Consider the following 24,506-nt stretch of genomic DNA (forward strand, 5'->3'; position numbering starts at 1 on the left):
ATAAAAGCAAAAAAGAAAAAAACTACTGGAAATTGGTTGTAATAAGAGACTAATATAGTGGACGATGTACGGCTCTCATCTAGAGGAAGTTAGCGCAGTATTTTGATGGAAAATTTCATTTTATTTTTCATTACCAACTTTCCGAATTCATCTGCTATTAATATTGCGCTGTGCAATATTTTATTTATTACGAGTTGGAATTTTTCTATTCCTGTAACTAATTGACAGATGGAGAATGTAGTAGAATTAATTACGCAAATGGGTCATTCCATACGAAATGAGCGAAATTCACAAAAACGTGGTGACCGCATGGTAACAGATTTTTATGAAATTTGGTATACAGGTTCCTTTTATGCCTATATAAAAATATCTAAAATATTTTTGCTTAAAATTTTTTATTTGAATAGTTACATGCGATTGAAAATTGGTCAAATTGAACAGCATTCTCATAAATGCTAAATGTTGCATTTTGAAGGCTTGTATCTTATTAACTATTTAATGAAAACATAAAAGTTATATTTTGTTGCAATATATGGAGTAGGGTAATTAATCTGATGTCAGTAAAATTTTCAAAGTTATTATAGTTAACTTTTAACCGAGTTTCAAAAACTGAAAATATTTCAATTTTCTCATAATTAAGCATTTTATTTTTTAATCTCAATCTTTTAGGAATGCATTAGGTTCGATGAAATTAATACCCAATATTGTGCTATGCATCATAAAAGAAATACCTTACTTTTGAAGTTGTATTTTAACTCCTTTGTCTTCAAAATCAGTTTTAAACTTAGTGACATTTTGTAAAATGATGATTTTCCCCTTCACATAGACACAAAAATTCAAATGAAGGAAAATTCAGACAACTTTAAAATTTTACAAGAAGATAGAGCTGTGTTTCTACTATTTGCTTGAAGAAACTCGAAACTGGTTTTTGATTTCCAAACGTAAAATAAAATTCAAAAAATTGCATTTTCTTTGTGTTTTATGGGTCAATCCATACAGGTTCGACGGATGGATGCGCTCGAACATTTTTAATTTTTTTGAAATTCATATCCTTAAAAGATGGATATGAAAGATGTTTAAAACCACTTTTATTTTTTCTCTAAACTGGACCTTTGATTTTTCAGAGGTTATCAAAAGTGATTTTCGTAGTCAAAAATGGGACTTTTAGACCTTTGCATTTTGGCCAAAATCTATTTGAATTACATTTATGACAGTAAATTTAATGCTTTGATGTTAAAGTGCATGAATTGATAGTCTTACATGCTGAGTTACGTAGTTGTAAGTTAATAATTAAAATAACTGCAACAGGTTAAAGTTCAGGGTAAAATGTAAAAATTTTACTCATTTCAAAGGGGGATAACTCGCGTAGGGGACGGAAACACAAAATGAAATACGGCAAAAATTAATCACTGGAACCATGCTAAAAAGAATATGTAACTGTTGCTGTGTGTGGTTTTCACCCTTTATTATTACAGCCCCTCAAAAATCGGAAAAATGACAAAAATGACATTTTTAGACCCCTGTAAACGAAAAGGGGATGGAATTAAAAATAAAATTTCTTGGCCAATTGAATATTCCATTCAAGTACTATACATGTTATACATATTGTTTTTTGTATTTGGTTTGTAAAAAAGATACAGGTCTTTGAAATTGAGCAGTTTTGCTAGTCAATTCACACACTAAAACAGAAATAAAAAGTGTGAAAACTTCATTGCACCTTCTTAAATTACGTATATTGTGCCCTATATAATACATTATACTGAAAAAACATATTGTAATTTTCAAAATAATTATTTTAATTTTATAACTTAGAAATATTTGAACATGAATGATCTGTATGGAACCTGTATGGATCGATCCTTATGTGAAATTACGAGAGTTCAAAAAACTAGATAAACGACTCAATGATGCAAAAGCAAGTATATCAAACATTTATTTCGATTTTTAAAAAATGTACATTTTAGCAAGTATTTCGTAAACATGCTTTTGAGAAAATGAAACACGAAAGAAATGGTTTGTTTTGCTAAACTTACAATAAAAAGAACTAACTAATGAAATTTTGCCTTAGTTCAAGTTACTCTAGTAACAAAAATACGTTGATACCAATGATTAAAATTTTGAAGCATCTAAAAGACACTTCAATATGTTACCTAAAAAAACTTGAGTAAATTTAGAGCATTCCCTCATCTTCAAAAAAACATCTGAAATAGAGGAAAAAATGAAATTTTCAATTTTTTAAAGTACGATTTCGTCATCAAGAAATTCATAAACAATTACTAAATTAGAGCAGATAGTTAGTTATAGATAGTTTTTCAATCTGAATCAATTTTACTGTTATTTTCTTCATTAAAAGAGGTAGAAGAGTGATTTGAAATCTGAAGTAAATTGGCAAAATTTCAATATTTGTTAATATCTCAGATTCAAAACAAGATCCGAATAAATTTTACTTTACTCTTTCCCAATAGAGAGTTGTTTATAGAATGCGGAAATATTTATTTTTTAAGGGTACGTTTATAACTTATGGAGTTATTGAGTCAAAAACTGGCAGCAATGAACTCTGTAAATTTAGGCTTAGCGTAAGCATCAACTTCTAATTTCAATAACAAAGCAACAAACAGTTTTTAAACTTCCATACTTTGCATTCCCTCATAGATATGCATGGTTTACCAAAATAAAAATTTTCATTGATATCTGTGACATGTCAGCCACAGCTGATTTGCTCATTTCGCATGGAATGACCCAAATATGTTTTTTTAATTAGTTGTAAATTTCATGACATATTTCAAAAACTAATTAAAGCGAAATATTTTTGCTTTCACGACTTTTGACAGATAAAAATAAATGTTAATGTTTTATTATACTTACAACAATAAACATTACACTAACACATAACATTACACATTGCAATAAACGTTACAACAATAGTTTCAAGCTCATTATTTTTCAACAGGCATGTCTAGAAACATTGTTACTCCTCGAGTCAAATCTTCAACGCATGGGGGTAAGAACAGTTGCTGAGAATTCACATGTTTCCGGGAGAATTCTTAAAGCCTACTAATCCGGGAATGAGTGAAAATAGCTGATCTACTACCAGCCATCTAATGTTATTAATTTACCAATTTGATGTTCTGCATTTATTTTATAAATTAAATTCCTAGTGCAATTCTGGAGAACCTAGAAACTCATCATCCCTATGTGGGAATCTGATGGTCGAAGTTCTATGTGCCAAGTGCCATTGACATCAGCGTGTTAAATGCTGAAAAACAAAGTTTCAAAATCCTCTGTGGCATGAACATTAGTGCAAGGGCAGATCCAGATAAATTTTGAGGAGATTATTCATTTTTACTACTTACCTCTTATAACGATCTTACTGACACATTTATGGGAGGAAGGTTACTCCCACAGCATTGTTGTTAAAACAAGTAAAATATAGATATGTAGCCAATGAAAGGAGAAGGTTTCGAGCCTGCTTCTTTCCTTTTATGTCATCAAAAGTAATCTAAAATTACGACTTTAGAACTTAAACTTCGGAAATCTTAAACAACAAGGGAATATTACACGACTCTTTTCATTATCAAAGGGCATCGAAATTGCGCTTTTGAAACTTCAGTTTCGGAAAATACCGGAAAGAATTTCTTGAACCCCATTCCTTCTTCTAACATTACTTGAGACGGTCTAGTATCACGTTTTTAGAACTTCAATTTTGAAAAATGTTCGGGGGAAGGATTTTGAACGTCTTCCCCTCCTCACATCCCCAAAGTTCGTCGAAAATAACCTTTTTGAAACTTCAATTTCGAGCATCATTCCTTCCCTTAATGTCAAAGATGACTTACAATTTCCTTTTTAGGACAATTCCTAAACCTTGCTGATGCAGAGTCGCTCAAAAAAAAGGGGATCTCCCCCTCCTTTTTATCCGCGCATGCATCAGCGTCTTAAATGGTGGCATATGAAAAGTGTGGATGACATTTTTGGGGATAGCTTTTCTAATTCTACAAAGGCTGAAGCTTCTTACGCAGCCGCATTGAAGAAACAAGCATTTATACTGTCGGAGACAACGTACCAGTTCGGCCACGACTGGTAGCAGGACGTTGGCAGTCGCCACATTACTGGTAAACTCTGTGAGCATGGCCGTCATGACGGACAGAAGCAACACGACGATCAATGGAGAAGAAATGTTCAGAGAGAGCAACTGCTCCGTTATCCACGTCGACAGACCGGACTTCTACTGGGAAGAAACAGGAAAGTTTAGTTGGTTATTCGGTAGTAGTTCATCATCATCACGTAATTTAATTATGATTATTACAGTTGACGGTCGATTATAAGAACTCCTTGGGACCACGAAAAAAGTTTTCAAAAAAGAGAATTCGTTAAAATAGAAACGCATCAAAAACAATGTACTCTGTAAGGTAGGTACTATATTTCCATGGCGTGTTCTATCGATGCTAATACTGATGTGGGCAGCTACAAGGCAGTATTAGCAGAAATGAGTTTTTGAGATATTTCAAGAAGCGCGTTTTGGATTCAATACTAACAATAGGAAAATTTTGGAATTATGCTTTTTTTTGAGCTTTTATTCTTCAGCGGAAATCAAATAAGCAATTTTGTACAATGAAGCTACGAACGATAGATGATAATGCTAGCTGGTGGCTTGATGGTAAGGCATTGGCCTTCTACACTTTGGACCCAGGTTCTGACCTGAGGCAGCCAGTCGGTGGATTTTCGAGATGCAGTGAATCATCAGCGCCCATGTTGTATGATTATGCGGTATGTAAAAGATCCCTTGGGCATTCGTTTGGCTTAGAATTTCCTTGGCAAAATTAAATTCCTAGTGCAATTTCGCATCGAAGAGAGCCCAGGTGCCTCCATCTGATGGGAGACTGGGCGTCAAAAACTACTTGTGTCATGCATCAGCGCCTTTATGGTGGCACATGAAAGACTGATGCCTTGTCGGGGAACGCACGAGGTCTAATGAAGGCCAAATGGTCTCTTACACAACTTATCCACTGAGGGGGAAAAAACAACATGACAAAAATGCAAGAAAATGAAACATTTGCAGTTACTGTCCTTTATCTGACCACGACAAAATAGATATTTAGTTTTTGGATAACGCCAAAGAATAAAAGCGTCTAAACACAGACATTCAGAAGTTCAAATCGCCAGATGAAGGTCCACTGACCACTTTAATAAATTTCTTTATAAAAATAAAAGCAAAGACGCAGTAATATAAATTACAGTTTAAATGAAATTTAAATTAATCTTTTTCATAGAGATTTCCTGTCCCTGATATTCAAATTCTTAAGAAAGAGCTACTTTGACCTTTCGTCGAGATCATGAAAAAGAGATTTTTGCCATTTTCAGATCCTTAAAAAAAGGAAAATTTGTATCAGGGTGGAATGGGTATAAAAACAGGTATGTTTGAAATGATTATCAAACTATTCAAATCTGATATCCAACAATTCAAAAACCATAACTGAGTTTTTACATTTCAATAATACACTTCACGTATCCATAGTTATTATTACCGAAATAATTTTATTATTTAGTAAAAAAGCTATTATTTCAAACTCTGTTTTTATACCCATTACACCCCATGGGGGCGGGGTGAAATGGGTAGCATTAATTTTAATTAAATTTCAGAGTGAAAACATGAATTTATTTATATTTATTTATATTTTTTCATTATTATATTAATTCTGTTACTTTATCATCATTGTTCTAGAAGAGAGTACCTCGGAAGCAGCGGCGAGACAGAATCCTCCCCCGAGCAGGATGATGACCCCCCAGGGCACCTTCTGCTGGATGGAACGCCACTCGAGCAAGCCCTTGCTTCGACCAAGGTGCAGTGGGTCTGCAGGGATCAGGAACAGGAGGGCGGGAATGCCGATGGCGGGAGTCGCGTCAGAAATTTTTCTGATGGGGGAGAAAAAATTAAGAAATAAACCATTTTTAAAAATAATCTTTATTTAAAAGCACATTTCTACAAGTTTCAACCTTTTGTTGTTTAGAAACGCTTGAATTTCGAAATAACAATCAAACCCTTGAATTAACTCAAATTGTCCAGATACAAAAATCATTAATCAAATAAAACAATGTATTAGAATTTATAGAATCAAATTTATATAAATAAATTTTATATTAATTGTAAATTTTTAATGATTTTTAGAGCTTTTTTTTGAAATGATTTTTATGGCTTTAGTTTCGATACAGAAGTTAGGAATTCATGAAAGTGAACATTTTTGCAAGACACATCCTACGGTTGAGCATTTGAATTTTCCTATTGTACGATTAAGAATTTAGAAATGAATAAAAAGTTATAATTGAAAAAAAGAAACAAAGAATATCGAAGTTAAGGGACAAAGAGGGGGGGGGGGGAAATGATAAAATCCCATTTTCTCTTTTAACTTATACAATGAAGCTGCAGAACAATTAAAGCGTAAAATTTGGACGTACAGTTCAAATTTCGAGGAATAAAATCCTACCAAAAATATTGAAATTAAGGCTCATATCTGTACCTCAGAGCCAGAAGGATGTAAGTCACATTATGATGATTTTACAGGAGAGAGAGGAAAAACTTTTTTCTGGCGCATGCAAAGGATGGGATGTGCGCTCTTTAAATTTTGGTTAAACAAAAAAATGTTTTTTTTTTTCTTTCTTTCTTTCTTTCTTTCTTTCTTTCTTTTTTTTTTTAAAAGAATTACGTTCACATGGCATTATGCGGAATAGGCTTCTACATAATAATGCCTTAATAAACAGAAAATCGCAATTTTTGAACTGGCTCTGAGGAGGACATTTTGTTTTATTTTAACCACATTAAAATAAAAGAAAAAGGTTTACAGCGCAAAAAACTAACTTCAACGCTCGCAGCTTGGGCAGGTAGAAAAATACAGTGGCTCCCAAAACTGTTCGTACACTTTGGAATTTTTTAGCAAAACCAAACTAACGCGAAACTGAATTCAAATATGAAGACCAATTTTTCTTAACACCATTCTTATGTCATTTTAAATAAAACCTTGTAGTTTTTTCAAAATATTGACGGATCTTCTTTTTGAAATGGGTTAAAAAATGAAGAGACAGAGAAATAATACGCCACGAAAGTCATCGTACACTCAAATATTTTCGAATAAATTCATTATTAAAATTATCATATTTCGTTTTTTTTTATTATTTTGCATTGTGTTGACCCTTAAAGATCATTTGGCTTTAATTTTTTGTGTATTTATTCCTTAATATTGTGCTTATTATTTTAAGATGGCTGGTATTCGAAAAAAAAAAAAAAAAAACCACAAACACCATTCGAAAGTTGAATTTTTTCCCCACAGTAGCGGTAAATTGGTTTGAAATGTCTCTAAACTAGTTAATTTATTCCATTCTGTAGCAAACTGCTTGATAAAATGCTTAAAAGAAAATAATCGGACCGAAAACAAGGTTAGAAAAGGTCAACTGGCAAAGTTGACAAAGCGTGATGGGAGATTTATAGTTAAAAAAATTATGAAAAATACACAGTTGAGTGCTGTAAAAGCTTCTGCAGAGTTAAATGAAAATTTTTACATTAAATTTTCACCTAAATTGTTCGCCAAGTTCTCTGATTAGCTGGATTACATGCATGGGACTCTTCCCAGAGAAATTTTCTTGGCCGTGAGAAAAGCAGAAAGCTTACGCTTTTCGTCGCAAAAACAATGATAAATAAGCTCAAAACGTTTTGGAATAACGTCTTACTTACACACGAAAATAAATTCATCATTTTTGGTTAAATTGTTGTATAATTGTAAGTAGAAGGAAAAATTAGGAACTTAAACTTAAGAGCTTAGTAGGACCAGTTAATCAGGACGGTGAAGGTGTTCTTATGTGAGGGTGCATATCATCATCAGGACTTGGTAGTTTGGAATTTTTTGATGAAATAATGAATCATTCTGTTCATTTAAATAGTTTAAAAACTAATTTTAAACTCTTAGCCAAAAATTTGGTTATCGGAAACAACTTCGTTCTTTATCAAGATAACGATAAGGAGTACCACGGTTTTCAACGTTTGCGTCTAATGTCTGGAAAATTGTCCTAAAGTTTAGAAAATACCCCTTCAATCTCCAGATTTAAACTTAATGTAACATATTTAGAGGTATCTGGAGGCTAGATTACAAAAATATGGCTTTGGAACGAAAATAGAGCTAGAAACAGTAAGACTCGAAGTGTGGTTGAACACTTGCTCAGAAACTAAGCAAAAAAAGAAAGAAAAAAGAATGAAATCTATTCCAAGACGTTTAAAAGGTGTTGTTGATACTGCATGATATTCTACTAAATAATAACTTAATAAAAAGTTAGATCATTCAATAAGGTATAGACATTTTTTAAAGTGTACGAAGACTTTTGTGAGATAAAATTTCCACACTTTTTGGTTTTTAAAAAATTAAGTTTTAATATTTAAAAAAAAGTCATGTAGTTTTGTTGAAAATTAATCATATATCTTATAATTAAATACCTGTTCCGGAATATTAATTCTAACCAATGAATAAGGTCCTTCTTCATTGAAAGTCGTAGGTGTACGAACACTTTTGGGAGCCACTGTATGAATATTACTACGAAAAACAGTTTTGATCCAACAAAACTGCATCGGTAACCCTTCAGAAGCAAAAGAAATGAACTCACACGGGAAAGTAATTTCCCCATCCTGCGATGAATTTCGGACTTCTGAATATCCATAACATCACCAAGAGCAAAAACAACAGCGAGACGGCTTTCTCGTGAAATCTAAAAAAAAAAAAATAATAATAATAAAGTTCATCAGTTGTGATGATATGTCCTATATAAATGTAGAACTAATCAGTTTCACTTTTGGGCAACAATAGATCTGAAAATTCCAATTTTCAGTAACAGATCAATAGTCCAGTAGGACTGACCGATCAATATACCATTTTAACTTATTAGCCACTTTTTTCGCAAACGCTGCGAGGGGGGAGGGAGCATATTTTGAACAAATTGGTATTCTTCACCCCTAAGGATTCAGGTCAATGTTCTTAAATGTTAAAAATTAAGCACATTTGATTTTTGTATGTTTAAAACTTTGCATTTTTGGCATATTTTTATGCGTTCTTCCTTTTTCTTTTCTTTTCTTTTTTTTTTTTTTTTTTTTTTGCAATTTTTTGGTATTTGCTTTCGGTTTACGATATTTCTTATTGTTTTCGAAATAGTACACATTAAAAATTCATGTTGATCAAGAATTCAAACGTATCTTTCGTAATAAATATGCTTGTATTTAATTGTATTGTATGTGTTAGTAAGTATTTGTTAATAAACTGAAAAATATGAATGGAAAAAACATTTGCTATTTTTTTTTCAACTAAAAAAAAAAAAACTTCGTTGATAAAATTACTATCTTTTCTTTTTTTTCAATTGCGAGGTTTTTTTTTTTTTTCTGTACTTGTTATCGGGAGAGTGGCGAGTAAATATTTTCAGTACTCGGAGATTTTTAGTCTAAAAATGTATATTGCATGTTTTACGACTCTTACTTTGTGTTGCGGACAATTTTACTAATTTGTTTATGTATGATGAGCTGTTATTTAATGTGTAGTTATATACAGCTTATTGTTGTGTATTACGAGGTTACGTGTCTAAATCACGTCCTGGTCGCCATTTGTGCAGAGCGTTTATTAGCTGATGGCGTGTTACGATGGAACAGAGAGAGAGAGAGAGAGATGCAAAACGGTAGTGGGATTCGATCCATCCGATCGCGGTTCGTAATCCGGAGTTTAACCATAGTATATGGTTAATAACCATAACTATACTGGCACTGATACGAGTCCCGTTCCATTACGGGCATTTTATTGCATTCTTCAATTATTTTTTTTTTTTAAACAATAACTTTTAATGTTCTTCGCAACTCTGATGCACAATCTTTACTGTTGCTATAAAAAATAACATTTCTAGCTCGTTTTATTCGAACTTATGAAACAAAAATTACTGACTAAAATACTCTAAATGTTCCGTTTCGTCCCATGGAATAGCCCATACACAAAAAAGCATATAATGGTCCCAATGTCGCTCATTTCAAACAAATTTCTTATCAAACGCAAATTTTATTAATATTGCTAGCACACATGTGTGGTTCATTTTAAAATTTCTACTCAGGCAGCTAATTTCTTACCACTCGATGAAGCCTTTTCCAAAGTAAAAATGGCAATCAAACAACTCTCTCCAAAATGGTCAAAGTTCGTAACATCGAAATTTTCGAAATGCAACATGCAAGCAAAATAATAATAACAGAAAAAAAAAACTTACGTCGTCTTACCCAACTCCTCACATTTCTTTTCTATGATTTGCTTAAAAGCGTCTTTCATTTCTTTGGTGTACACTTTTGATCTGAAAAATAAAATAATTCTGAGAAAACAAGCATTATCTATATTTTTAAGTGATTAAACACCGAATCAAAACATTAAATTCTCAAGTTGCAGTTTTAATTATATTTGTTGAGTTGTTAGAATTATGATGAAAAATCTACTACATAGTTCTGGAAGAAAAATAAAACACAAATCGAACGAAGGTTTTATGTTTTTAAACCACAAAATAATTAATGAAAAGATTTACCTTCAGAAAGCTTTTAATAAAAAAAAAAAAAGTTAAAAAAACTGAAACCCGACTGCGGCAAAATACACTAAATAGTAAACAAGGTAGGTGATGTTTGATATCATCTTCTTATTAAGTAAAACAAGTCATTTGATAAGCTAGATATTCCTATTTAACTAATTCTCTATTGAAGTCTTTAATATTTAAGACGGTGCGCTGTGCGTCGCAGATTCTTAAAAAAAGTCTTAGTAGGAGGAGAAAAGAATTTAATATTTTTAAAGAGAAAAAATCTTAAATTTCAGCTAATAAAGATGCGCACCGTATTTTCCGGGATATAATCCGCAAGTTCCATAGACTTGTATTAATGTCTCCGTTTTAAGCATTTCGTGGTTAGATTTTGCGGTTGATATAGTGTCGTTTTATCATGCAGATCATTTTTCGATTTTTAATCTGCGTTGCAGACTGGTGAAGAAAATTCAGCTGCAGGGCAGTGGAGTATGTGTCGGCAAAGATGATATTAAAAAAAAAAGAAAGAAAAGAAATCAGTGTGTGAATTTGACATGAAACGAGCTGATGTGTGCATCGCATGACTTCCTTTTACTCCAATTTAATGTCATTTCCCCATCACTGGCGATTTTAATGTGATTCAATAGTTTACTCTCTAAATATCACCAACAGTGACCAAATTGAAACAGATTATATATATATATAATAAAAACAATCGTCAAATTTGTCGCCAAGTTTTCGTAAAACCTTGGCGCCCAAAAAGACTGGTGATATATCGCCAAGTGTCCGCCAAATTATAACAACACTTGAGTATACATCAAAATTAACAATGATTTACCCCCAAAAAGGAACAAAATATCCCTTTAGAAATACCTAAATGCAACCAAAAGGGGAGGTGCACAACTAGACCCCACTAGGAGTCTATATACGAAATTTCAACTTTCTAGGACTTACCGTTCTTGAGTTATGCGACATACATACGCACTTTTGCACATACGTACATACAGATGTCGCGAGAAAATTCATTGTAATTAACTCGGGAATCCTCCTTCGGGATATTTCGCGCATCTATACGTTCTTAGACACTTATCCACGTGTGGTCGAGTCGAAAAAAAAAAAAAAAAAAAAAAACTCAATATTCATTCGGGGGTGAGTAAAATGGAAATTAAGGTCGATTTTTGAGTGAAATTTTTTTTGCGAATACAATACTTCCTTTTTTGTAAAAGGAAGTAAAAAGATGTATATTGAGCAACCAAGATTGCATGTTAATTTCTTTAGAGAGAATGTGTAACAACAGTACTTACGCCTTCCGAACATGTACCAAAAATAGGTATCCCCAAGCAACGGCGACGCAGAAGAGCATCACTGGGACGTTAAACATCATCCACTTGTCAAACGTCAGATCCGTGGATTCAGGGAAAAGTCTGAAGAAAGAAATTGATTCAACTAAACATTCACTGTTAATCGAGTGCGATTTCGAAAATGCAGTGAGCGTTACTCGCTTGTGAAAGAAACATACTTTTCTGTGACGGATTTCACCACGAGGTTAGGTCCTGTTCCAGTCAGAGTGCCTGTCCCGCCGATGTTCGCCGAATAAGCAATACTCAAAAGCATGGCACGCCTCATCACGGAGACCATTTCGTTCTTTTTGGTCTCATTTCTGAAAAAGCACAGGAACTTTTGTTATGAGCAGTTTTTCATCAGTTGTAAAAAGAACACTGTTTAGATTCCATGTATAATAGCATCGATTATTTTTGTCAAATCGTAACATTGTATGCTTAACTTTGTATCGAAACACGAGAAATCTATAGGGGGCGATGAGTATTTATAAGATAAACTAAACAGACTGCGAATATCGAAATTGAAAACTCATACGAAACCGATTGCTCAGAGTTCTGACAAGGAATCATAAGTTGAAACAGAAACAAATTAAATTTCAGAAGCTTCTTCCTTACACTCTGGTCGAACCAAAAGAAAGTATTTCATCATTCATCGCGAAGTTTATTAATTTTCAAATTTAATAATAAATAATAATAATACCCCTAGAATGTAATTTTTAAAAAAAATATTTTTCAAAAAAAAACAAAAAAAACCCCTTCGTTTTTGAAAAGTACGGCAATGATCTTAGTTCAGTATTTCTCTTCAAACTGCACTATTCGTTTTGTAAAAGATTAAAAAACAAAAAAAAAAAGTACTGTATTTATTTTTTTTGGTTTATGAGTGATTGGATAAAATTGCTTTATTATATACATTTTATTTCAAATCAAAATTACATACGTAATTGGGTTTTCAAAAATGTTGATGTTTGCTAGCGCCAACTTATGTTTTTATCAACGTAGAAGGGGGGGGGGAGGTGATAGGTGTCAATCAACTTCTAGAGGGATGGGGCGCAATGGGCTCAAAAAAGTTGAAAACCACTGTATTAAGCTAAAAAGATTTTGTAATTGCGAAATATTTCTCGGTACTGTTATTATGTATTACATTTCCTACCAGTATTGTTACAACCATACTAGTTCTTTTTTTTTTTTTTTTGTGCATAATTTTATATGCTTACAAGGAAGCAGTGAGGCGATCATTAAAGAATTTTAAATTACAAAAATATTTCAGAAAACATTTCTTATAAATACCGTGATGAATTAGGTCGCTATGAAATGTAGTCACGTTGCGCTGGCAATAGACAAATTTTTATCCTCTTGAGTGAATTAAACTTGATATGAATCAACGCGTGATAAGCTCACTTATTTTGAAGGGAATTTACTTGATGAGTATAGGCATTCTTCTTTTACAAATTGTTTTGCACATTTTTCAAAGGAAGCCTGGCAATGCATTGTCTTCAAATTGCTTTTTTCACGTAAAACTATCTAGGGAACTTCCTTTATAAAGTTACTGAAAATTAGGAAAAAATAATAGTAATTTGGAAAATAATATGTCGCTTCAAACAGCAAATAAGCTAGGTGATAATTCTATGATGAGTTTTTTTTTTTTTTTTTTTGACTGAATGATTTACAAGTTTTCGAAGAATGAAACTACTTTATTTTCTTGCAAGTTTTTCTACTTTTTTTCTTCTTACGTATAAATTATCCGTGGACAGAAAAGACGTTATGAGAAAATATAAGCTGCAGTGAAAGAGCAGAAGGCGATTTCGAGAGACATTGCTTTTTCACACAAATTCATAATATGCGAAACTTTATCGAAATTTGACTTTTATTTTTTATTTTTTAAGAAACTTGTTTAATAAATAATCGATGAAACGGCGACAACAAATGAGGTAGTGAGAAGCAAAGGGATGTATGTGGACATTTTCAAAATTTGAGTAAAACGCATTTAAAGTTTCGGTCCTAAGTAAGTTTTTCATTGGAAAGTTTTTCTAAATCATGCTGTATAGCAGCACCTACCAGGGCTACTAGTACTATCTTTTGTCTCAAAACAGAGAGGTTCACCTACCATTTTTACTATTAATCTCCAAATTTTGAATTTTAGCTCTTTCATCCCTTTGCTTCACACTCACTCGAATGATGTTTTGATAATGTTGTGCTGGTAACCAGAAATAGAAAACTGCGACGTATCTGTAACATAAGTCGGGGTAACCAGAAATAGAAAACTGCGACGTATCTGTAATATAAGTCGGGTAACCAGAAATAGAAAACTGCTACGTATCTGTGACATAAGTCGGGTAACCAGAAATAGAAAACTGCGACGTATCTGTAACATAAGTCGGGTAACCAGAAATAGAAAACTGCGACGTATCTGTGACATAAGTCGGGGTAACCAGAAATAGAAAACTGCGACGTATCTGTGACATAGGTCGGATAACCAGAAATAGAAAACTGCGAAGTATCTGTGACATAAGTCCAAAAGGATATGTATATAAAAAAAAAAAAAAAAAAAAAAAAGAAAAATTCCGCAGAAACTTTGTTCACCTAGTCACGTAATATTATCAAAATAAATATGTGTGTGAAAAAACTTACTTGTCTGATAAATTCAAAGAACCATTGCTGTCTTTAAATTGCAGATTTGTTTGAGGTCCATTCTCCATCGGTATTTTATACTCCACGGAGATTACAGATACTAGGAAGGCAAAAAGGAAAAAAAAAATAATGATAAAAATAAAAATAAAAATAAATAAATAATAGTAATGAAAAAAAAATCGACTTAAAAACTCTACAAAGGAAAACCATTCAATTTACTGAGATCATCATGAGTTATATTAAACATCTTAATCAGAGTGTATAAATTATAAAATGTGCACTTTCCTCGGAGTACCTGTAAAAAACATTCGGTGCTTTCAGATGACACAACGGGCCTTAAAATTTTAGAAACTATTTTTAACTCTACCAGGTGCACCCCGGATTTTCGGAGGGCGGAAATTCTCAACTTGCCAAATGAAACTCAAAATTTACAGAATAATGATAATGTAGTCAAATGAAACTCCAAATTTTGCCGAATGACGATAGTTTTTCCGAATCGTCAGACAAAACTTGCCGGATAAGAAAATCTTTGAATGAGTTCCCCCTGATAACGTTACGTTGATGATGTAAAAATCCTTTAAAAATCCGCACGAATTCGAATAGCTATATCGCTATAAAATGATAAGAACATTCCCAAACTATTATTTACTTGAAATCAATATTTACTACTTACATTATGTTGTGTGTGTGATCTCTTTTCGGGGAAACCCGGAACACAACTCGTTTTTTGAAAATACATGATATATATATATATATATATATATATATATATATAATGCCAAAAAGAACTTTCACACCATTATAAAACAAATCTGGCAATATCTTTCTGCCTAAGAGTGATGTGGTAAAAAGACGGCTAACAGTCATATTGTGAGGCTCTGAGAAGTTGAGCTCCAGCTGTGACAATGTTTACCTCTGTTTCGGTAAATATAGGGAGGGGTAATTGGCGCTAAGTTGAGTTCAGAAACTTTCTTAGTAGTTCTTCAAAAAATATTCCAACTAAAATCCGAGCCAATAACGCCTCTATTTTTCACTTAACTCCCCTAAAACAGGTAATCATAGTCAAAGTCACAGCTCAATTAACCAGCGCTGCACTATACATCACATCCACTATTGTTTTCTAAACATCATAAAAAAGATTATGACGTACTGCGTTTGAGATTCTCCGTTACTCTTTGAGATTTGGATCCAAATTCTTCCATAACAGCTTCGATAATTGGCACCATGAGGGCGGCGGTGGCGGTGTTGCTGATCCACATCGACAGGAACATGGAGGTGGCCATGAATCCAAACATCATCCTGCATGGCAGAAGAGCGGAAATCAAATGAAGAAGCACCACCGGATTTATATTCGCAAGTTATCGAAATTTCTGAGTTCTGCTGAATAAGTTTTGAAACTTCCACAACACGAGGAAATAATGAAGCACTCTTTTTGGGATGTAGAATTCTCTGTAGATACCCCGGAAGTTTAATGTAAGCTTGATGTTGCATTTTTCACGAAATACTGAAAAAGTACGCACTTAAACCTTCAGGAATTTTTTCGTTTTGTTTTACTTACATATACTGTATACACGACCCCGAGGCTTCCCTGCACTTGCAAACCAGCGACTTACCTCTCGGTAATCTCTCGGGACGTGTATCGCTCATTTGGAGGAAGAGTCCCAATACGAAGAAATGAAATTTGGCAGGAGAAGCGTTTGAAGTTGAACACTTCAGGTAATTTGCATTAAGAAAAGTAACTTTGCTGTGCTCTCCCGTGGTTAATATTAGAACAAAACATCTGTTATTATTTTCCAAAGAAGATAACATTATTTGAAAGCCTTTAAACAAAAAAAAAAAAAAGAAAACAAAAAAAAATCGTATTGTGGGACTTTTTTCAAACAAGCGATACGTATACAGTGGCTCCCAAAAGTGTTCGTACACTTCGAAATTGTTTACTAAAACCAAAATAACTCGAAACTGAATTCGAATATGAAGTCCAATATTTTTCCACATCATTCCAATGTCATTCTAAATACAACCCAATGGTTTTTTCAAAATATTGACGGATCTTCTTTTTGAAATGGGTCAGAAAACGAAGAGACAGAAAATAACACGCCACAAAAGTCATCGTACACTCAAATATTTTCGAATAAATTCATGATTAAAATTATCATATGCAGTTTTATTAATATTTTTGCATTGTGTTGACCCTTATAAGTCATTTGGCTTTAATGTTTTGTTTATTTATTCCTTAATATTGTACTTATTACTATAAATTCGCTGGTATTCGCAAAAAACCACAAACACCATTCGAAATTTGAATTTTCTCCTCACAGTAGCGCTAAATTGGTTTGAAATGTCTCTAAATTAGTTATTTTATTCCATTTTATAGTAAAGTGCTTGATAAAATGCTTTAAAGAAAGGAATCGGACCGAAAACAAGGTAAGAAAATGTCAACCGGCAAGTTGACAAAGCGTGATCAGAGATTTAAAACTGAAAAAATTATGAAAAATACACATTTGAGTGCTGTAAAACTTTCTACAGAGTTAAAAGAAAAATTTTACGTTTAAATTTCACCTAAAATTTTTCGCCAAGTTCTTTGATTAGTTGGATTAAATGGGGCCTCTTCCCGCAGAAATTTTCTTGGTCGAGCGAAAAACAGAAAGCTTACGCTTTTCGTCGTAAAATCAAGGATAAATAAGCTCAAAACGTTTTAGAATTACGTCTCACTTACAGATAAAAATGAATTCAACAGTTTTGGTTAAATTGTTGCATAATTGTAAGTAGAAGAAAAAAGTAGGAACTTAATCTTAAGAACTTAATTGGATCAGTTAATCATGAGGGTGGAGGTGTTCTAGTGTGAGGGTGCATATCAGCATCAAGACTTGGTAGTTTGGAATTTTTTGATGAAATAATGAATCATGCTATTCCTTTAAATATTTTAAAAACCAATTGTGAACTATTAGCCAAAAATTTGGTTATTGGAAACAACTTTGTTTTTTATCAAGATAACGATATGAAGCACACGGTTTTCAACGTTTGCGTCTAGTGCCTCGAAAATTGTCCTAAAATTTAGAAAATACGCCCTCAATCTCCAGATTTGAACTTAATGTAACGTATTTAGAGATATCTGGAGGCTAGATTACGAAAATACGGTTTTAAAACGAAAATAGAGCTGGAAACAGTAAGACTCGAAGTGCGGTTGAACACTTACTCAGAAATTACGCAAAAAAAAGAAAGAAAAAGAATGAAATCTATTCCCAGACGTTTAAAAGGTGTTATGAATACTGTATGATATTCTACTAATTAATAACTTAATAAAAAGTTAGATTATTCAATAATATGTAGACATTTTATAAAGTGTACGAAGACTTTTGTGACATAAAATTTCCGGCACTTTTTGGTTTTTGATTCTTTAAAAATTAAGTTTTAATATTTTTTAAATACTTTTCATGTAGTTTTATTAAAAATTGATCATAGATCTTATAATTAAATACCTATTCCGAAATATTAATTCTAATCATTGGATTGGGGCCCATTTCGTTGAAAGTCGTAGGTGTACGAAGACTTTTGGGAGCCACTGTATGTATACAGCGTGTAGCAGTTTAAATTGAAAGACCTTTCTGCTACCATTTGTATTATAGTTGAGGAAAACCTAACCTGGCAGCATTGTGAATGCTATTACGCAGATTCAAATCACAGCATTACGACGCTGCCAGGTTAGGTTTGCCCCAACTATAGATGCATACTTCCAATTGCAAAAATGGCCAAAGGAAGCCAGAGTTAAGGTATGAACAGTTAGAAGTTGGAAAAAACAGTGAAAAAATATGAAATCTGACTTTTTATATGATTTCCAAACCCCCTACATTGCATTTAAAGAAATTAAAAGCACGAAAAACAATTTGAACACAAAAAGTTTTACATTAGTACGACCAATATTCACCCAGCTATGAAACGCAGTGTTTTGTGACTTAGATCATTTTGCACTAGCAGTAAATGACGCCTTTTGGGGGTTATTAATATAGCGGCTAACAAAAGGGTTTAAATTGTACGATTTTTTTTTTGCAGTAAGTTTTTACGTATCATAGCATAACATTTTTGGTCACAAATGTTTCAAACTTTTTGCGTGGAAATATTTTTCAAAGGAGATTTCTTCGCTCAATACAAGTTAGGGGACGCCCAGGTAGCACAAACCATCGGATTTACGTTGGAGAAAGGTTGAAAATGCATCGCAATGGTTGGAAATATGTTTTGGTTAGATATTGGTTTTTTTCATACGCTCATCCGATCATTCGAAGCATCGGAGGATGGTTTAAAACCAACCTATATCCGACTAAACGCATTCCCAACTTATTTCTAAACTTCAAACCTGTTTCACATTTACGCCCATTTATTGCAAGCTCGTTGCTGATTTGCACGTTCAGCGAAGCGTGCGTAATGTGTTCCATAAGCCCCCCCCCCCTCTGCAGTTTTGTCAAGACCCCAGGACTTGAAAGGGGTGAGGGAGGGGTGAGCCGGAGCATAGCCATTTTCTTCTTCATTCCAGGGTCTCATACACATTCACACGTGTCGTACTTGCTAAAACGGCGAGTGTTGAATCCTCGCAAGTACTCAAGTCTTTCAAAGTAAATCAATTCATTTTTCCAACTATTTTTCTTTCTTTCAATAAATTTAAAACTAAGATAAAACATTGTTTTTTTTGTGTGTGTGTGTGTGTGTGTGTGTGTGATTATTAAATGCATTCTACATTTATTAGTTTTCCAAGCACGACAAATCATTGTGGGTGTGCAGGCCCAGATTTTTTCGTTTTAAACTACTTGAATTTTTTCTACAAATTCGTTTTGGCAGGGGTTTTTAGGGGGAGGTTGTTTCTAGGGGTATTTTCTCTTTTTCGGGGGGGGGGGGGGGGGGAAGGGTCTCCGATGAATCGAAATTCTTAAAATTTTTGCGCATATTCAAACTTTTTTTTTTGATAGTTGCTGTAACTAGTTTTCTGGAGAATTTTGTGAATGTTTTGAATTCGTTTCAGAATTTCGTGTTGTTCTTTGTTTAGCTTCGGTAATTTTAAACGCATAATATTTAAAAATAGTTTCCTCATCATACAAATTACATGTGCAATTTACCATAGAAATAAAATTGTGTCTTTGAATGAGCTTTTCTCGTTGATGGATAAAATACATTAAAATTCCTTCCCTAATAATAATAATAATAATAAAAAAAAAAATCAGTGAACATGAACTTTTGAATGAAATGGGAGAGTATAATAGTTCGGCAAAACAATAAAATAAGTACTTTTCATAATATTCAAGTTTCACCCACGTCATTTTAATTGCTATGAAGATTTACTAACTAAATGTTTACGCGTATGCTTTTTTTTTATTTTAATTTTTATTCTTATTTCAGGTCAAAGCAAAATTGAACCTTCAAACAAGCTAGGTTATTTTTCATGGCAGAATTTTAAAGTCAAAAATTTTATTCTGTCTTAAGAATAACCTTGCTGGTAATTAATATTTCCTGAAAAAGAAGAAAAGAAACTAATGTATGCTTATGAAGCTAATTTTGGAGTAATTATTCAGAAAAATAAAAGGTAAGAATTATCAATATCTTAATTTTTGTTCATATTTTATTAAAACGTTTGTAAATGATAGGGAAATGATAAGTTGTATTAAATTCAGCCATTTTATCATTTTATGTTAATATGACTGAAAATTATTCTTTACACTCGTTCTTCTAAGAGCACCTCGTAATACTTATTTTATTAATGAAATGCTACAGTTAAAGTAGATAACATTGGAAGATAGTTGGTTTAGCGTTGAAATTCATAGTGGAATAACGTTAGAAAATGTAGGTTAAGTGTTGTTTTTTTTACATCGAAATTACGTTTGGAAAGTGTTAGTTTACTGTTGTGTTTTACATTGGAACAACATTAGAAAATGTTGGTTAAGTGTTGCTTTTTACATCGAAATTACGTTTTTAAATGGTTAGTTTACTGTTGTATTTTACATTGGAATAACATTGGTTGAACGTTGTATTTTACATCGAAATTACGTTTGTAAATGGTTAGTTTACAGTTGTATTTTACATTAGAATAACGTTGGAAACTAACCAATAACCAACCGTTGGATAACCGTTTTCCGACGTACCGTTTTAAGGTACGTTCCGACGTAAGATGCCGAAGCTGGTCCAATGTAATATGATAACGTTGGACCAATGTTCGTGTGCTAGCTGGGCGTAGGGTTAGTATAATAGTTTATATTTCGTTTTTTTTTCTACTTTTCTTTTTTTGGTTGCGAAAACAGAAGTCTTGCAAGTCAAACGAGACACGCTGTAAATATCGAAACTGCTGTTCTCTATTTCCAGAATACATTCAATCACATTCCATCAGACACTCTATTTGAAAAAACTAACAACATCTTTTACTGCACACGTAAATATATAATGTCAGTTAATTTCTGTTCCATACATTTACAGTAATCAATTAATTCTGAACCTCAAAGCCAGACTGACATAAATCTCACTATCACTACTCTTCTGAAGAGTTTATCAGTGCATACAAAAGTTGAAACTCGAGCTCTTATAACATTTGTAAACAAAGGCGCCCATATGGGGGCTCATGTCTCTGGTTAGAAATTAGAACTATCTAGCTTTTAGTACCTTTGCAAAAATGTAAAAACATTTGTTCTCCAGCCGTTAATGAATCAGTTATTAAAAATGTCATATTTTAATAACTCTATTCTGCACTGAAATCAGTTTCCATGGGGATAATATCCTGGTAAACCATGGGGAAAACATCTTAGCTCCCCCCCCCCTTATAATTTTGCATATGGGCGCCCTTGTTTGTAAACAATTTAAAAGGATTTTTTTCCCGTAGAATTACGTTTCTATGGCTCCATACGGAATAAGATCCTGCTATAATGCATGAATAACCTTAAAATCGCCAGTTTTGGACTTGATCCTGAGGTACAGAATTAATCCTTCATCATTTTCTTCTAACTTACTACGAGGTGTATTCCAAAACTATGGTCCGTTTGGTCCTAGATAAAGATTAATTCATGAGAAAAAGCTTTTATTGAAAGCATTATTTAACAACATATTTAGTTTCCTTTTTCCCATGATCGCTGTTCAAAACAATTCAGCTTCTGCAAGACGGATCCACCTTCTTCTCTGCACAGAAATCTACCACCTGGGAATGAACCAGTTATTAACGTCAATCTAGTATTCATCGTTGGTTTTGAAATCGTTGTCTACTCAGCCATCCGAGACAAAAAGATTTTTCAGGGACAAAAAAGAGGATGTAGTCGCTTGTCGCCAGTTCGGGACAGTACGCAAAGTGATCAAAATTTTCCAACGAAAACCTTGAATCTTCTCCTTGGATTCGGCAGCAGTGTGAGCGCATGCGTTAAGGGTCCATACACTAGACATAACTCACGATGGATTTCCGCAACTGAAGATCTTTTCTTCCAGCAAAAATCTGATCACACTGTCCACTTTTCACAAATGACAGAATCTATGGTTGTCGTCCATTGCAGTCTGCTCATCGACTGAACTGACAAACGATTACTGAATCAAATCAACGACTGTAGCGGAGTTAGTTCGGTTAGTAACAGTTCATGCTTGAAAATTCATTCATGTCTTCCATTAGTTTAATATTGGTCACCAAACCTAACTTTTGGAATACGCCTAGTAATATCCCCCCCCCCCCCGGCTACTTTAGACTGTTAACAGGGTATTAACTGTCTGAGGTCCCATCTCTACAAAATTGGAATCGCTGATTCTCCCCTCTGTACTGTCTGCTAAAGCTCTAATTCTATGATTCAGGGCTGTACTATCTGCGACTCCGGGCAGGCTATAACCGCTGATCATTCGGACTTGTGCACTGCGCTGAATGATTTTAGTCCTGCTGTTAAAAAGTATTGTAGAGCACGTACACTGATAATTAGTGCTGTTTATAGTATGTGGCATCTGCAAAATAAAGCATATTTTTCTCCCAACTGAATACATGCGATAAACAATATTTTTTAAAAGGTTTCAACACGTTAAATGTTCTACAATTAACCTGTGAGACGTTATTTAGATAAAAGAATCGAGTAGTTGTGTAAGACAAGTCAGTTAGAAATAATTTCAATCCTACTTTACCAAGATGCTGAGGCCCCGACGAAGCGCAACACGTTCAACGCAATCCGCTTATGAAGATTACACTCTTCGATGGCAACGGCCATGAAAAGACCGCCAACGAACATCATGTTGGTACCCTGAAAGGGAAAAAAAGGCATTTGCAAATGCTTATCAATTCTTCAGATCTAGCTGGGGGGGGGGGACAGTGAACAATAATCTAAAAACATTACTATAGTCACTATATTTAAAAAATATAGTGACTATTTTAATACTCTATTGCTATTACAGTCAGGGACAAATACAGACTACCATTTTAGTAGCGGGGGTCATGCTAAAGAAGCACCCCCCCCCCCTACTTGGGTGTCAGTAAAAGTACGAAATCTGTCAGGAATAGAGCTCCTAATAGACATAAACGTTGGAAATTAATTTCATAAGCAATAAAAGAGGAAATTTCAAAAATTTACTTTTAAAAATAATTAATTTAAAATATTTTGAAATCGTTTATATTTTATTCATACAGTGTTTAAACATAACGTGGACAGATACTATTGTCCACGGTTTTGGGCGGGTCATAAACCTCATGACCTTCCCCTTGTATCCACCACTGATTAAATAAAACCCTCATTAATCCGGACCCTATTAAACCGGACTTCGTTTAATCAGGACAGCCATTTTAATTAGATGTGCGCACTGTATAAATAAAATGCAAGTTAGGCGCAGCAATGTATTTTTCCAGGCCGTATTTTGTATTTTCGTATGTGTGTGTGCAGTTTTATATTTCATTCTCTTGAATTCAGAATACAATTTTTCCTGTGTACAGTTTTTTATGTATCCCTTGACTCAATTAATAAGCTCCTTTGTTTAATCCTTACTTTCATTAACTATTGGTCGACCTGAATCCCCTATTTATTCCGGATTATTGAGGTTCTACTGTATTTATTAAATATAAAAGAATATTAAGATATTCTTTTAAATTATTCAGGGTAATTTTGGCATACAGTTTATTTATTTTTAATACCTCCACTCATAGTTTGATGGATATTAATTCTAGAAATATACTTTTAAGAAATATTTGCGATGAATTTTCCAGAACATGAAATATATTTAAATGCGCCGACAAATAATTTAAAAAATTCAATTGAATTTTGAGGTCGTCTACGAATGCTGTCATACATTGAAGGAAGGGGGGGGGGAAGGTTCGTGATAATGTGAATGTTTGTGACAAAGGGGAGGAAGAAGTGTGACATCACACTTTTTTTTATAACAATATGCTTTTAAAAACCAGCGTGACATATGTGACAAGGGAAGATGAGGGGGTAAAGTGAAATGTGACACGTCGTGACAAAGGGGAGGAGGGGGTCACATTTGTTGAAAAAAAGTGTGATATCATTTATGGACAGCGCCTTAGTATGTTTTCAAGTCAATCTTCACATTGAGCAATTACCATCTGAAGTAGTCGTTGAATCTTTAAATTTCAAAACAAACGTATCACGTGATAAAATTGAAAAAAATTGCAGCATTACAATCAGTCCCTTCTTTATCAATATAGTATCATGTTACAGTCGGGTCTCGATTTAAGCAAGGGATGCATCCTAAGACCACTCGCGTAAGTCGAAATTTGGCGTTGTGGAAAATTATATGTACATATAAATTTTTAAAGAGCATAACCAATTATTTCAGAGATTTGTAAGCACTCATATAACTGTTTTAAACCATTCTTTAACTACATATCACCGTTTCTTTTATTAAAAAAAAAACTGAATACTGTTACAATGCACAAAATCAATTATTAATGAGAGAGACCTAAAATAAAACAGTACAGTTGGTTCAATAAGAGTAATAAAATTCTGCACTATAATAGTACTGTACAGTAGATATAGT

General features: G+C 33.2%; 1 protein-coding gene across 2 annotated transcripts in view; it reads right to left on the bottom strand.

Annotated features, from left to right (window-relative positions):
• The window catches only part of LOC129219720 (Na(+)/citrate cotransporter-like), a 56,680-nt gene that overhangs the window by 7,135 nt on the left and 25,039 nt on the right, over positions 1 to 24,506 (bottom strand). The window contains exons 3-12 of one of the 2 annotated variants that reach the window (XM_054854007.1): positions 22,647 to 22,762; positions 15,679 to 15,827; positions 14,529 to 14,628; positions 12,080 to 12,220; positions 11,865 to 11,984; positions 10,270 to 10,350; positions 8,641 to 8,742; positions 5,730 to 5,910; positions 4,061 to 4,222; positions 1,996 to 2,201 (exon numbers count right to left, since the gene is read on the bottom strand). In XM_054854007.1, coding sequence (XP_054709982.1) covers positions 2,190 to 2,201; positions 4,061 to 4,222; positions 5,730 to 5,910; positions 8,641 to 8,742; positions 10,270 to 10,350; positions 11,865 to 11,984; positions 12,080 to 12,220; positions 14,529 to 14,628; positions 15,679 to 15,827; positions 22,647 to 22,762 — 1,164 coding nt within the window. In that variant the 3' untranslated portion in view covers positions 1,996 to 2,189. Of the gene's footprint in view, positions 1 to 1,995; positions 2,202 to 4,060; positions 4,223 to 5,729; positions 5,911 to 8,640; positions 8,743 to 10,269; positions 10,351 to 11,864; positions 11,985 to 12,079; positions 12,221 to 14,528; positions 14,629 to 15,678; positions 15,828 to 22,646; positions 22,763 to 24,506 lie in introns of those variants that run through there. The other variant, XM_054854006.1, reaches the window with a different exon arrangement.

Source organism: Uloborus diversus, chromosome 4 (genome assembly GCF_026930045.1).
Source record: "Uloborus diversus isolate 005 chromosome 4, Udiv.v.3.1, whole genome shotgun sequence".
Taxonomy (NCBI): domain Eukaryota; kingdom Metazoa; phylum Arthropoda; class Arachnida; order Araneae; family Uloboridae; genus Uloborus; species Uloborus diversus.